Source organism: Aotus nancymaae, unplaced genomic scaffold (genome assembly GCF_030222135.1).
Source record: "Aotus nancymaae isolate 86718 unplaced genomic scaffold, 86718_ANA_hifiasm-v0.15.2.pri h1tg000015l_1, whole genome shotgun sequence".
NCBI lineage: Eukaryota > Metazoa > Chordata > Mammalia > Primates > Aotidae > Aotus > Aotus nancymaae.
In genome coordinates, this window is record NW_026988427.1 from 7837920 (window position 1) to 7849575 (window position 11656).

Genomic DNA, 11656 nt, shown 5'->3' on the forward strand with positions numbered 1-11656 from the left:
CCGTGGAAGGAGTCAATGAGCAGTTTCCCGCCTCTGGGAACTCGGGGTCTCTCCATTGGGTTGTCTGCATTTATGACTCAGGGAGGGATTTATGACACATTGGTAGGCCATGGAGAAACGGTTGGATTCTCTGGTCTCTCTGGCCACCTGTCACAGCCCCCAGCCTCACCCTTCCTGTCAGTGGCGTGATGTTTCAGGGGCTTCTCCTGAAACCTCTTGGGAGGCTGCTGCTTGCTTCAGGCCCCCCACCCACTGCCTGCCTGCTTCAGCCACCCGTAGGAAGCCCTCTGCTCCGTTGACCAAGGAGGCAGCAGATGTCATAGAACTGCTGTTCAGGCCACAAGCTCCCCCTAAGTGTGCTTTGTGCCCAGCTCTGAGCTGCGAGGACCTAGATGGGTCAGGGAGATGGCTGCCAGGGAAGCTCTCAGTGAGGAGAAAGAAAGACGCACACGCAGATACGTGGACGGCAGTCACAAGACCGCTGGCAGATGAAGCAGCATCTCAGCATCTGGCGAGAGGTAGGCAGGGAACGGCACAGGTGGCTGCAGTTCCTTGTGCCAGGCACTTTGCACATATGGCCACGTGCTCTTTCCAGTGGGACAGTGGTTGCTCAAGCCATGTTTGTCACTTGGTACGTGGCCTTGGGCAAGTTACTTAATTTTTCTGAGTGTTGATTTCCTCACTGTTGAAATGGCAATGAGAAAGCAAAGGATGTGGTGTCTGAGGCGGCTGGAGCTCAGGGCTGCCTGGGCCACAGTGGGCACAGAGCCAGGTGCCAGGAGGCCTTTAGGAAGTATTTCCTGGCCAAGTGCGTTCCCGAACAGCATTTCTCAGCCTGCTTCCATGTTCCCTCCCAAAGGTGGCACTGAACAACTTGAGGCTGTTCTAGAATAAAGATACACACAGCCCCACTACTGGCCTGCTAGGCTAGCCAACAGAAAGAGCCCCCAGCAGGAAGCAAAGCTTTAAATGAACATGTGACCTCTCCGGGCCCCACTGGGACCTGCCACCCACACTCACGTGGTTGGAGCCGTTCAGAGCTGTGGATCCCACGTGGACTGGATGCCCAGTGTGACGTATACTGCGAGGGCCTTTGTGCTCTCGGCTTGGAGTGGTCAGGGAAGGCCTCCAGGAGGAAGAGACAGCCCACTACCCCGAGCAGCACGACGGTGAGCAGCCCTGGAGGGGCTGGTCTAGGGAAATGAGACTGAAGGAAATGGAGACCAGAACATACAGGCCCCTGACTGTTGGGTTAAGGAGCCCAGGCTGCACCCCAGGAAGGGGAGAGACAGGGTTGGTCTTGAGTTGTAGCGAGTGCTGCAGGGGGCAGTGGCCCCTGGGGGAGATGCCGAGGCTGGGATGGGCAGCGGCTTGTGGGGTGGAGAGTAGCAGGTGAACATGAGAGAGATTTCAGGGAGAAAGAAGAGGTGAGGCCCTCAAGCCAGGACACTGAGTGGGAAATCCAGGAGTTGGCTAGAGAAGGGTCTCAGGGCACAGGACGCAGAGTGGGAAAGCCGGGAGTTGGCTAGAGAAGGCAGGGCCAGGGAGTGTCAGGCCCAGGGTGCGTAACTGCCCAGGACGGGATGGGGGAGGGGTGGGAGCTCATGACTCTGGAGCCAGCCTGCGGTCAGACGCTCATGCCCAGCTGACCCAGGTGCAGGTGTGGGCCATTTGCCTTCAGGTAGCCAGGGGCTCCTTCTGGGCAAGTGTGGGCTCCTTGGGCAGCCAGAACCCCAGGGAGGAAATATGTGCAGCCCTCAGCCCCTGAGCTAAAGACAGGAGTTTTCACTGAAGAGAGGCTCCCCTCCCCCCAGCCTGCAGCTGCCTCTGGACGGAGGGACGGGAAGTGGCCAGAAGGGGAAGTGTGAGGAGTTCCCGTCCAGCCTGTCATCAGTCTCCCCAGGTCTTGAAGCAGCAGTCCTGCCCGTGGCTGTGGCCATGGAGCCCCTGGAGACCCCCGTCAAGGATGGCATCCTCTACCAGCAGCATGTCAAGTTTGGCAAGGTGGGGACCCCTGGCTGCCAGGCGGCTGCCAGGCAGCTGCCAAGGACCAATAGCGGGCAGAGAACCCTCTCCCAGGTCGGACAGCCCAGGCAGACATGGGAGACTTGGGAAGGGAGTCAGGGTGGAGGATCCCACCCAGGTATGGGGAGTGGAACAGAGCCTGGGTCTCGGCCTGAGACAGCGGGGGCTGAGCACACCCTGCCTTTGAGAGAGACGGGAAATACAGGAGCGGGAGAGGGTAGAAGGCTCAAACCTCCCAGCAGGGAAAAGCCTCACGGTCTCTGACCCATAGAATACTGGCACCGAGGGCCCTAGGGAGGGTGAGGGGCTGAGCTGCAGGAGGCCCCAAGGGTAGAGCCCCTCCCTGCAGCAGCACTGTCCTGGGAGCAAGGAGGCAGGGAGGTCACCTCTCCTCGGCAGCAGCCCCACACCCCCACAGCTCAGCTGCAGCTGCTGCCCAGGCAGATAAACTGTTGGTTTCCTTTGCTTGAAGCTATTTGCATGTTTCCTTCCTTACCAGTGTGAGGTGGAGGCCTCCCTCCCACCCCAGCCCTTGGCCTGTGGCCCAAGTGCCCCTTTTTTGGAGGTGAGAGGGAACCAACATAATGGCAGTGTCTGGTGGTTGGCCCAGCCACTGGATGCTTTACAAACATGACCCAGTAGCACCCCCAACTCGTGTTCTCACGGCCTTTTGAGAGACAACACTGATGCTCGTGGAGGTCACAGTTAGGAAAGAGCAGGCTTGGATTTGAACCCGGGGCTAACCAATCCCAAGCACAGCCAAGGCCTCCTTCCCTAGTGCTCTGAGAAACTGGGGAGCAGAGAACCTCTCCTGGCTGGGAACGTTTGCTGAGCAGCTTGTGCTGAGCCAAGTGGCACAGAGAATCTGCCACCCAAGGGTCTCCTCTCTCCCCCTCCTCTCCCGCAGAAGTGCTGGCGGAAGGTGTGGGCTCTGCTGTATGCAGGAGGTCCATCAGGCGTGGCACGGCTGGAGAGCTGGGAGGTCCGGGATGGTGGCCTGGGAGCAGCGGGTGACAGGTCAGCGGGGCCTGGCCGGCGAGGGGAGCGACGGGTCATCCGCCTGGCTGACTGTGTGTCCGTGCTGCCGGCCGACGGCGAGAGCTGCCCCCGGGACACTGGTGCCTTCCTGCTCACCACCATCGAGCGAAGCCACCTACTCGCTGCGCAGCACCGCCAGGCCTGGATGGGCCCCATCTGCCAGCTGGCCTTCCCGGTGAGTGCAGCGGGCAGGTGGGGTGGTCGGGCTGGGGCACCTGCCCCCTACTTGTTCACCTCCATGCTCAGTCACATCCCGACACCCAGCAAGCTCCACCAAGCACCTATAAGCCTGGGAAAAGTAAATCTGTAACGACTCTTGGAGGGCCATGCGTACCATGGAGAAAATGGACTGCTGGGGAAGCAGGAGGAAGTGAGGGAGCGACAGGCAGGGTGGCCAGGGAAGGCCTCTCAGAGGAGGGCCCTGAATGCCAGGAGCCCGCTGGGCAAAGGTCTGAGGACAGGGGCGGCCTGGGAAGCCGCAAACAGAGGGAGAGCGTGGGCAGAGGCCCCGAGGCTGGACAGTGTGGAGTGTTCAAGGGCAGAAAAAAGGTGATGTGGTTGGAAGGGAAGGGGCTGGAAGGAGTGCAGGAGGAGCCCAAGTTGAGGAGCTTGGGGGAGCGGCTGAAACACGCTGGGCCATGTGTGTGGTTTTGTTCTGAGTGAGAAGAGAAGCCTTTGGAGGGTTTAAGCCACACTCATTTGTAAAGCCCCACAAGGTCTGTGACGGGTCAAATGGAAGTGAGCCTGGCGGTTCCTCAGAGTTAAACAGAGTTACCATGTGACCCACAGGTCTACTCCTAGGTGTGTGCCCAGGAGAACTGGAACAGGTGTTCAAACAAAACATGTACATGTGAGGCAGGAGGATCACGTGAGCCCCCAAGGCCGACGCTGCAGTGAGCCGTAATGGTGGAGACAAAAAAATCCACCTGGACATGAATGTCCATAGCAGCACCACTCACGGCCACCAGATGGTGGAAACAGCATCATGGCCAACAGCTGACAAATGGATAACAAAACGTGGTCTGTCCACAAGATGGAATATTACTCAGCCATAAAAACGAACAAATGCCAGGCACAGTGGCTCACGCCTGTAATCCCAGCAGTGGGAGGCCAAGGTGGGAGGATTGCTTCAGCCTAGGAATTCAAGATCGGCCCGGGCAACATAGTGAAACACTGTCTCTTAAAAAAAAAAAAAAGAAAGAAAGGCTGGGTGTGGTGGCTCACGCCTGTAATCTCAACACTTTGGGAGGCTGAGGTGGGCAGATCACAAGGTCAGGAGTTTGAGACCAGCCTGGCCAACATAGTAAAACCCCGTCTCTACTAAAACACAAAAATTAGCCGGGCATCATGGCAGGTGCCTCTAATCCCAGCTGCTCAGGAGGCTGAGGCAGGAGAATCACTTGAACCCAGGAGGCGGAGGTTGACTGCACTCCAGCCTGGGCAACAGAGCAAGACTCCACCTCAGAAAAGAAAGAAAGAAAGCAATGTACAGACTAGGTAACTCCATAGGGATAGAAATCAGAGGAGTGTTGCCAGGGCCTGGGGGAAAGGAGAGGTGGGGCCTGAGTGCTCATGGGTACAGGGTTTCCATGTGGGGTGATGTGGTAAGATCTGGAACTAGACAGTGGCAATAGCTGCACAACCTTGTGAATACACTAAAAAGCAGTGGGGACACACCTTAAGATGTAAGACGGTTAAAACAGTAAATTTTATGTTCTCTGTATTTTATCATATTTTAAAAATCAAAAAAAGGCAGTTGAGGTTGGGCACAGTGGCTCACGCCTGTAATCCCAGCACTTTGGGAGGCCGAGGCAGGTGGATCACCTGAGGCCAGGAGTTCAAGACCAGCCTGGCCAATATGGGAAAACCCTGTCTGTACTAAAAATACAAAAAAGTAGCCAGGTATGGTGGCAGGCACCTGTAATCCCAGCTACTTGGGAGACTGAGGCAGGAGAATCATTTAAACCTGGGAGGCAGAGGTTGCAGTGAGCCAAGATTGTGCCATTGCACTCAAGTATGGGCAACAGACTGAGACTCCGTCTCAAAAACAAAAAAAACAAAGGCAGTTGACAGGAGCAAGGAGCCAGGTGAGAAAGCTGTGGCATTTGACCTGGCCATGCTGCTCGGGGCCAGGGTGGTCCTGGTAGAGGAGCTGAGTGGGAAAGAGCCCCAAGGACATGCTGAAGGCCTGGGTGTGGGGATGAGGCTCAGGCAGAGGTTGGGGGCACCTCGAAGGGTCGCAGCAGGTGGTTGTGGTCAGATGAAGGAAGACACCTGGGGCACTGCTCCCTGCCCAGCTCACACGTGTGTCTCAGCCTGAAGGCTCCTGTCCCTGCACTGCTGTAGGCTGTCAGAGATATACAGGAGCCGGGGGCTGTAGGGGACATCCCCTTGTGTGGCCCGTAATCTGCAGCTCTCAGACACCCTCAAGCACAGCACTTTTTTTTTTTTTTTTTTTTTTGAGACGGAGTTTCGCTCGTTACCCAGGCTGGAGTGCAATGGCGCGATCTCGGCTCACCGCAACCTCCGCCTCCTGGGTTCAGGCAATTCTCCTGCCTCAGCCTCCTGAGTAGCTGGGATTACAGGCACGTGCCACCGCAAGCACAGCACTTCTTTCCCAGCCCAGCACTCTCGGTGGGGAGCCAGGTGGGGGAACAGGCTCAGAAGGGGACCTTAGCTTTTGCAGCGAGCCAGGCAGAGCTGGAACTGGAACCCAGGTCCCTGGATGCCCTGGCTCGTGGTGGAGTCCTGGGGTACTGACCCCAAGGGAGGGGACAGGGCATGGGAGTGGGGTGCTCTCACCTCTGACTTGAACTCGTTCCCCAGAGCACAGGGGAGGCCTCCTCAGGATCCACAGATGTCCAGTCTCCCAAGAGGGGCCTGGTCCCCATGGAGGAAAACTCCATTTACTCTTCCTGGCAGGAAGGTAAGTCAGGGGAGGTACAAAGGCAGCTTCAGCCCCGCTACACCCAGGGCTGGGTCTTTGGGGGACTGATGGGGCTGTCCTGGCCACTTGCTGCAGTGGGTGAGTTTCCCGTGGTGGTGCAGAGGACCGAGGCTGCTGCCCGCTGCCAGCTGAAGGGGCCAGCCCTGCTGGTGCTGGGCCCAGATGCCATCCAGCTGAGGGAGGCCAAGGGCACCCAGGCCCTCTATAGCTGGCCCTACCACTTCCTGCGCAAGTTCGGCTGTGACAAGGTGAGGTGCAAGGGAGAGAAGGGTGGGGGCTGACACCCTGGACCCTCCTGCTAATCCCCACCCATGTTGCCTGTGCCCAGGGCGTGTTCTCCTTTGAGGCCGGCCGTCGCTGCGACTCGGGTGAGGGCCTCTTCGCCTTCAGCAGCCCCTGTGCCCCTGACCTGTGCGGGGCCGTGGCTGGGGCCATCGCCCGCCAGCGGGAGCGGCTGCCAGAGCTGGCCAGGTCCCGGCCCTGCCCCCTGCCACGGGCCACCTCTCTGCCCTCCCTGGATGCCCCTGGAGAGCTGCAGGAGATGCCACCAGGACCCGAGCCACCCACCTCCAGGAGGGTGCGCCTGGCCGAGCCTGGGCCCCAGAGCCTGCCGCTACTGCTAGGCCCAGAGCCCAGCGATCCGGTGTCTGGGCTCTACGCCTCGGTGTGCAAGCGTGCCAGTGGGCCCCCAGGCACCGAACACCTCTACGAGAACCTGTGTGTGCTGGAGGCCAGCCCCACGCTGCATGGCGGGGGACCTGAGCCCCACGAGGGCCCAGGCGGCCACAGCCCCACAGCCAGCCGCAGCCCAACAGCTAGCCCCATCTACCACAACGGCGAGGACTTGAGATGGCCTGGCCCCGCCCACGACAGCACCCTGGAGGCCCAGTACCGGCGGCTGCTGGAGCTGGAGCTGGATGAGGCGGGGGGCACAGGCAGCCCTGGTTCTCAGGCAGGCTTCAAGGCCAAGCTGGTGACACTGCTGAGTCGCGAGCGGAGGAAGGGCCCTGCCCCCTGTGACCGGCCCTGAACGCCCAGCAGAGTGGTGGCCAGAGGGGAGAGGTGCTCCCCCTGGGACAGGAGGCTGGGCTATGGCCAAACAGGGGGCCCCTGCAGACACACACCTGTGTCCACCCTGGCCTGTACGGACAAGGCAGACCACACGTGGAGGACCTCAGCCCTGCCCTGCCCGGCGCATGTACAGTGTGCAGACTTGCAGATAATAAAGCTCAGAGCAGCTCCCGGTAGGGGCACTCACAGCACACACCCCCACTCTCGATCACTGCAGCCAACACCAGCGCCCTGGGCTGATTCCAGGGACACAGGTGACCTGGCCTGACCTGCCACCCATGGGCTCGAATCCACTGCAGCAGACGGACAAGATGCAGATCGTTAGGGCTCCATGTAGCCTTGCACATCCAGAGTCACACAAAGAGGCAGGCGGAGGCAGAGAACCATGAGGCTTGCTTGTCAGACTCAGGAAGGAGCAACATGAGGGCCCAACTGGAGACCCGGAGGCCGGAGCTGGGGAGGAGCCAATGGGGGCAGGGAGCAGGTGGAAAGGATTTCAGAGACACGCTCGCCCAAAACGCTCGTTCCCTGCTGAAACTCCAACCATTTGCAGATACTTCTGGGAACCCCAGGCCTCAGTCTCCTCCTCTGTAAAGGAGAGAGAACAAATGGCTTATTAGGCATATTCCTGGATGAGAGTTTTGCTGCGTGCCTACTCAGTGCCAGGCCCTGGGGGACACGGCCGTGTTCAGGACAGCTTCGGTCCTGTTCTCCGGGAGCCAACGTTCCGGGGGGAGAGAAGTTTCCTGAAGACTGAATGCTGCGCTCCCTCCTCTGCTCCTGTCGCCGTCCTAGGAGCCAGCCACGCTCACAAGCATCGCACCTCCAGGGGTCTGGCTGCTTGGCCCTCACCACCACTCCACCTCAGCTGTCCACACCCTTGGCACATCCTGGACCTCATCTTCACGACAGACACACCGTTTTTGCTCTCTCCTGTCCAAGCCTCATCCTCCGGCCACCTCCTCCTTCCAGCTCACTTCCTCTAGCATGGCCAGTACCACCCCTGCAGCGTATCGACCTGCAGGGACCCTTTTCTGGCTCTTTGAGGCCTCTGCCCACTGTCCCCTCTTTGTTCCACGTAACTTCTGTGTCCACCATGGAGTCCCTTCCCCGCTCTCCTCTCTCCTTTCATCCTATTGGTCTGGCAAAGCCCCGGTCTTTGGGTGAACCCAGACCTCCTCTGTGCCTGCACACAGCTGCCCACAGCCAGAGAAATCCATTTAAGCAGGCTGCCTGCATCCTCCTTAACAATGCAAGGCAGGTGCTCCCTACCACCGATACCCTGTTCCCTAGAGGGGCAGATTTTCTCCTCCCCAGAACCTCCTCTCTGTCTCCACCCAGCGTCTCCTCACAGGCATATTGGGGAAACAGGTCAGTCTGCCCCACCGTGTCTGCAAGTGTTCCAGCATCCATTCGTCTTCCCCTTCCTGCCCCTACAGTAGAAGTGTCTGTCTCCAGCATATGCTCTGATCCCAGCTCCTCTCACCTCAGAGTTTGGAAAACTGTGCTGTCCCCGCTGTCTCCTGGACCCATTCATCCTGGCAGCAGCAGCTCTTCCAGCCACACACGAACATGCTCTGTCATTTCCCATCTTAATCCTTCCCTTGACCTCACATTCCCCTTCAGCCACCTCCCTGTTTCTCTGTTCCTCTTCACAGCAAAAACTCTTCAAAAGGGTTGATTACTTTCATTTCCACTTTCTCACCCACATTCTCCCCTTAATTAACTCTCCTTCATCCCCATGATGCTATTATGTGGCTCTTATTTGAGTCACCAACTTTATTCTCCAAAAGCAACAAGGCCTTCGACTTCTCAGCAGCATTCAACTCTGGTTCTGGAAACACCCCCATTGCCTGGTTTTCCTCCTACCTCACATCTCTCTCCTTCCCAGCCTCTATTGCCGTCTTTTTTGAGTTCTTCCCAGGGCTCTAGGCTCGATACAGTGTAACTCAACCCTGGATACATAAAGAATCCTCTGAAAGCCCTTAAAAATGTCCATGCATGTCCTGTGAGTGACCTACCAAGAGAATAAAAGATTTAAAAAATCAAATGCCCATGCTTGGGCTCACATGCAGGGGCTCTGATTTCGTCAGTCTGGGTAAGTGGGGTCTGGGCATCAATGTTCGTTAGATTTCCGGATGACTGTAATACGCAGCCCAGGTTGGGAACCATTGGCCTCAGCAAGCCAGTCAGTCTCCAGGTGTCAGAGACCCTCTAGATGGTGGACTCCGAAGGTCTATCTTCAGTGCAGACCTCCCGAGCTCCAGATTTAGGAATCCCACTGCACATGAGACATCTGGATGTGGAAAAGGCATCTCCAGATCCCATGTGTGAAAGGGGGTTGGGGAAAATGGAGATTCTGATGCCTTCCAGGGTGTGTGTGGACACGGGCAAAGCCTGGAAGGATGCTGGATCCATGGGGAGGAAGATTTCAGCTCACTCAGGCAAGCACTTCCAGATGGGTAAAGTCTTACAGCAAGCTGAGGCCAAGAGGCAGGCACCCCTCCTCCCTACAGTGGCAAGCCCAAGCCCAGCCTGGGCAGCTCAACAAATCCCAGGACACACCGAAGATCACCCAGAATCAAGGGCATGGCCAGAAATGGAGCCCAGGACTCTGGGTACCCCGCATGGCATCCTTTCCTTTATTACAAATCTGAACTTTGTTTCATAGGGATTTCTGTAATATTCCAACCAGACTGTGGGAAAGAAAGACCTTGGAAACCACCAGGGCTCTAGGGGCCTGGGCCTGGAGCCGCAGGTGTCTCAGCCACCAGGGGGCGCTGTCTCCCAGTCCAGGTCCTGTTGCTACCCAGGGGCTGCCTGTGCTGGGAGGCTCCCCGGGCCCCATACAGACCAGAGCCTTGCACCAGTCCAAGGAATGGGAGCCCAGGGTCCTCTCTGCTGGGGGACTGTCAGGACTCCCAGGCTGCTGCCTCTTCCTTTGCTCATTTGCTGTTTCACTTTGTCAGTCCTTCCTTTCTATGTGTGTTCATTCACATCCACTGTGTGCAGCCCCCAGGGAAATGCTGGACAAGACACACAAGCTGTGTCTTCATTGTCCTAACAAAGAACACACCCTGGAAAGAGCACCACAGAGAGTCCCCATTCCTCCAATCTCCCTCCACACATGGAATCTGGAGATGCCTTTTCCACTTCCAGATGTCTCGGGTGCCGTGGGATTCCTAAATAAACAAACACATAATACAGAATGTCAGATGGTGGAGAGTGCTATGGGGAAAAATAAAGCAGAGAGAGGGCCTAGTGTGTGATGCAGATGAGGCATCAGGGGATTGCTGTTTTAGATGTGATCAGGGAAGGCCCTTGGAGAAGGTAACATGTGAGCAGAGAGAGACCTAAATAAAGTCAGAAGCCTGTTGCTGAGATGCCTGGAGAAAAGTGTTTCAAGGGCCAGGCACAGTGGCTCATGCCTGTAATCCCAGCACTTTGGGAGGCCGAGGCAGGTGGATCACCCAAGGTCAGGAGTTCAAGACCATCCTGGCCAACATGATGAAACCCCGTCTCTACTAAAAATACAACATTAGTCGGGCATGGTGGTGCATGCCTGTAATCCTAGCTACTTGGGAGGCTGAGGCAGGAGAATCGCTTGAACCCGGGAGGCGGAGGTTGCAGTGAGCCGAGCTTGCACCACTGCACTCCAGCCTTGGTGACAAAGCGAGACTCTGTCTCAAAAAAAAAAGAAAAGTGTTTCAACCAGAGGAACTGGAAAGTGGAGAGGCCCTGAGGCAGGAATATGTTTGGCTTCCTGGAGGAACTGTAAGTGAGGAGGTCAGGGTGGCTGGAGTGGAGGGAGCAAGTGGTAAGAGTCAGACCCAGTTTATTCATGTTCTGTAGGTCTTAAGGACTTTAGTTTTGAGTGCAATATGAGCCCAATGCTAAAAGCTGACAGTGACATGGTGGTGTGATTTTAGCTTTAAAATATCACTTTGGCTGCTCCATGAAGACTCTGGAGGGGGCAAGGGTGAAAGCAGGGATGCCCGTTAGGAAACTGTCACGGGGCACAGACACAAGATGGCAGTGGTTGGGACAATGGTGGCAGCAGTGGTTAGTTATGAAACATGTTGAAGGTGGAATTTGTAGAATCTAGGGGAGGACAGAGAGAAGAGAAAGGAAGGATAACTTCGTTTCTGCTGAACCAGTTGGATGAATGTTGGTGGCACTTCTTGCAGTGAGGAAGAAGTTAGGGAGGTGGGAAAGGCACAAGTTTGAATTGGGCCATGATGGTCTGAGATAACTAGTACAGTGGTTCCCCAAATTTTTGGCTGGAGGGGCTGGTTTCATGGAAGACAATTTTTCCACGGACTGGGGGTGGGGTGGCATGATTTCAGATGGTTCAAGCGCATGACATTTATCATTAGAGTCTTTTTTTTGGAGACAGAGTCTCACTCTGTCGCCCAGGCTGGAGTGCAGTGGCACCATGTTGGCTCACTACAACCTCCGCCTCCCGGGTTCAAGCGATTCTCTGGCCTCAGCTTCCCAAGTAGCTGGGACTACAGGCATGCACCATCATGCCCAGCTAATTTTTGTATTTTTAGTAGAGACAGAGTTTCACCATGT

General features: G+C 56.9%; 1 protein-coding gene across 2 annotated transcripts; it reads left to right on the forward strand.

The window, feature by feature from the left end:
- Positions 1–3: 3 nt before the first annotated feature.
- DOK3 (docking protein 3) lies at positions 4–9137 on the forward strand. 2 transcript variants are annotated; one of them, XM_064376580.1, is made up of 7 exons: positions 4–518; positions 860–1169; positions 1815–2004; positions 2933–3238; positions 5890–5989; positions 6086–6258; positions 6339–9137. In XM_064376580.1, exons 2-7 carry the CDS (start codon positions 1063–1065, stop codon positions 7038–7040), a joined length of 1578 nt encoding a protein of 525 aa, XP_064232650.1. In that variant the 5' UTR covers positions 4–518; positions 860–1062; the 3' UTR covers positions 7041–9137. The 2 variants fall into 2 exon arrangements, with proteins under 2 accessions (XP_064232650.1, XP_012321808.2); XM_012466385.3 differs by having other exon boundaries at positions 4–1169.
- Positions 9138–11656: the final 2519 nt, after the last annotated feature.

What these genes read in the sequence shown, in the direction of transcription:
- DOK3 (XM_012466385.3), top strand. Translation starts at nt 1,063, where the DNA reads ATGCCCAGTGTGACGTATACTGCGAGGGCCTTTGTGCTCTCGGCTTGG. An exon ending in CTACCCCGAGCAGCACGACG is followed by an intron (nt 1,170 to 1,814) that starts GTGAGCAGCCCT and finishes CCCTCCCCCCAG; the next exon opens with CCTGCAGCTGCCTCTGGACG. An exon ending in GCAAGTTCGGCTGTGACAAG is followed by an intron (nt 6,259 to 6,338) that starts GTGAGGTGCAAG and finishes GCCTGTGCCCAG; the next exon opens with GGCGTGTTCTCCTTTGAGGC.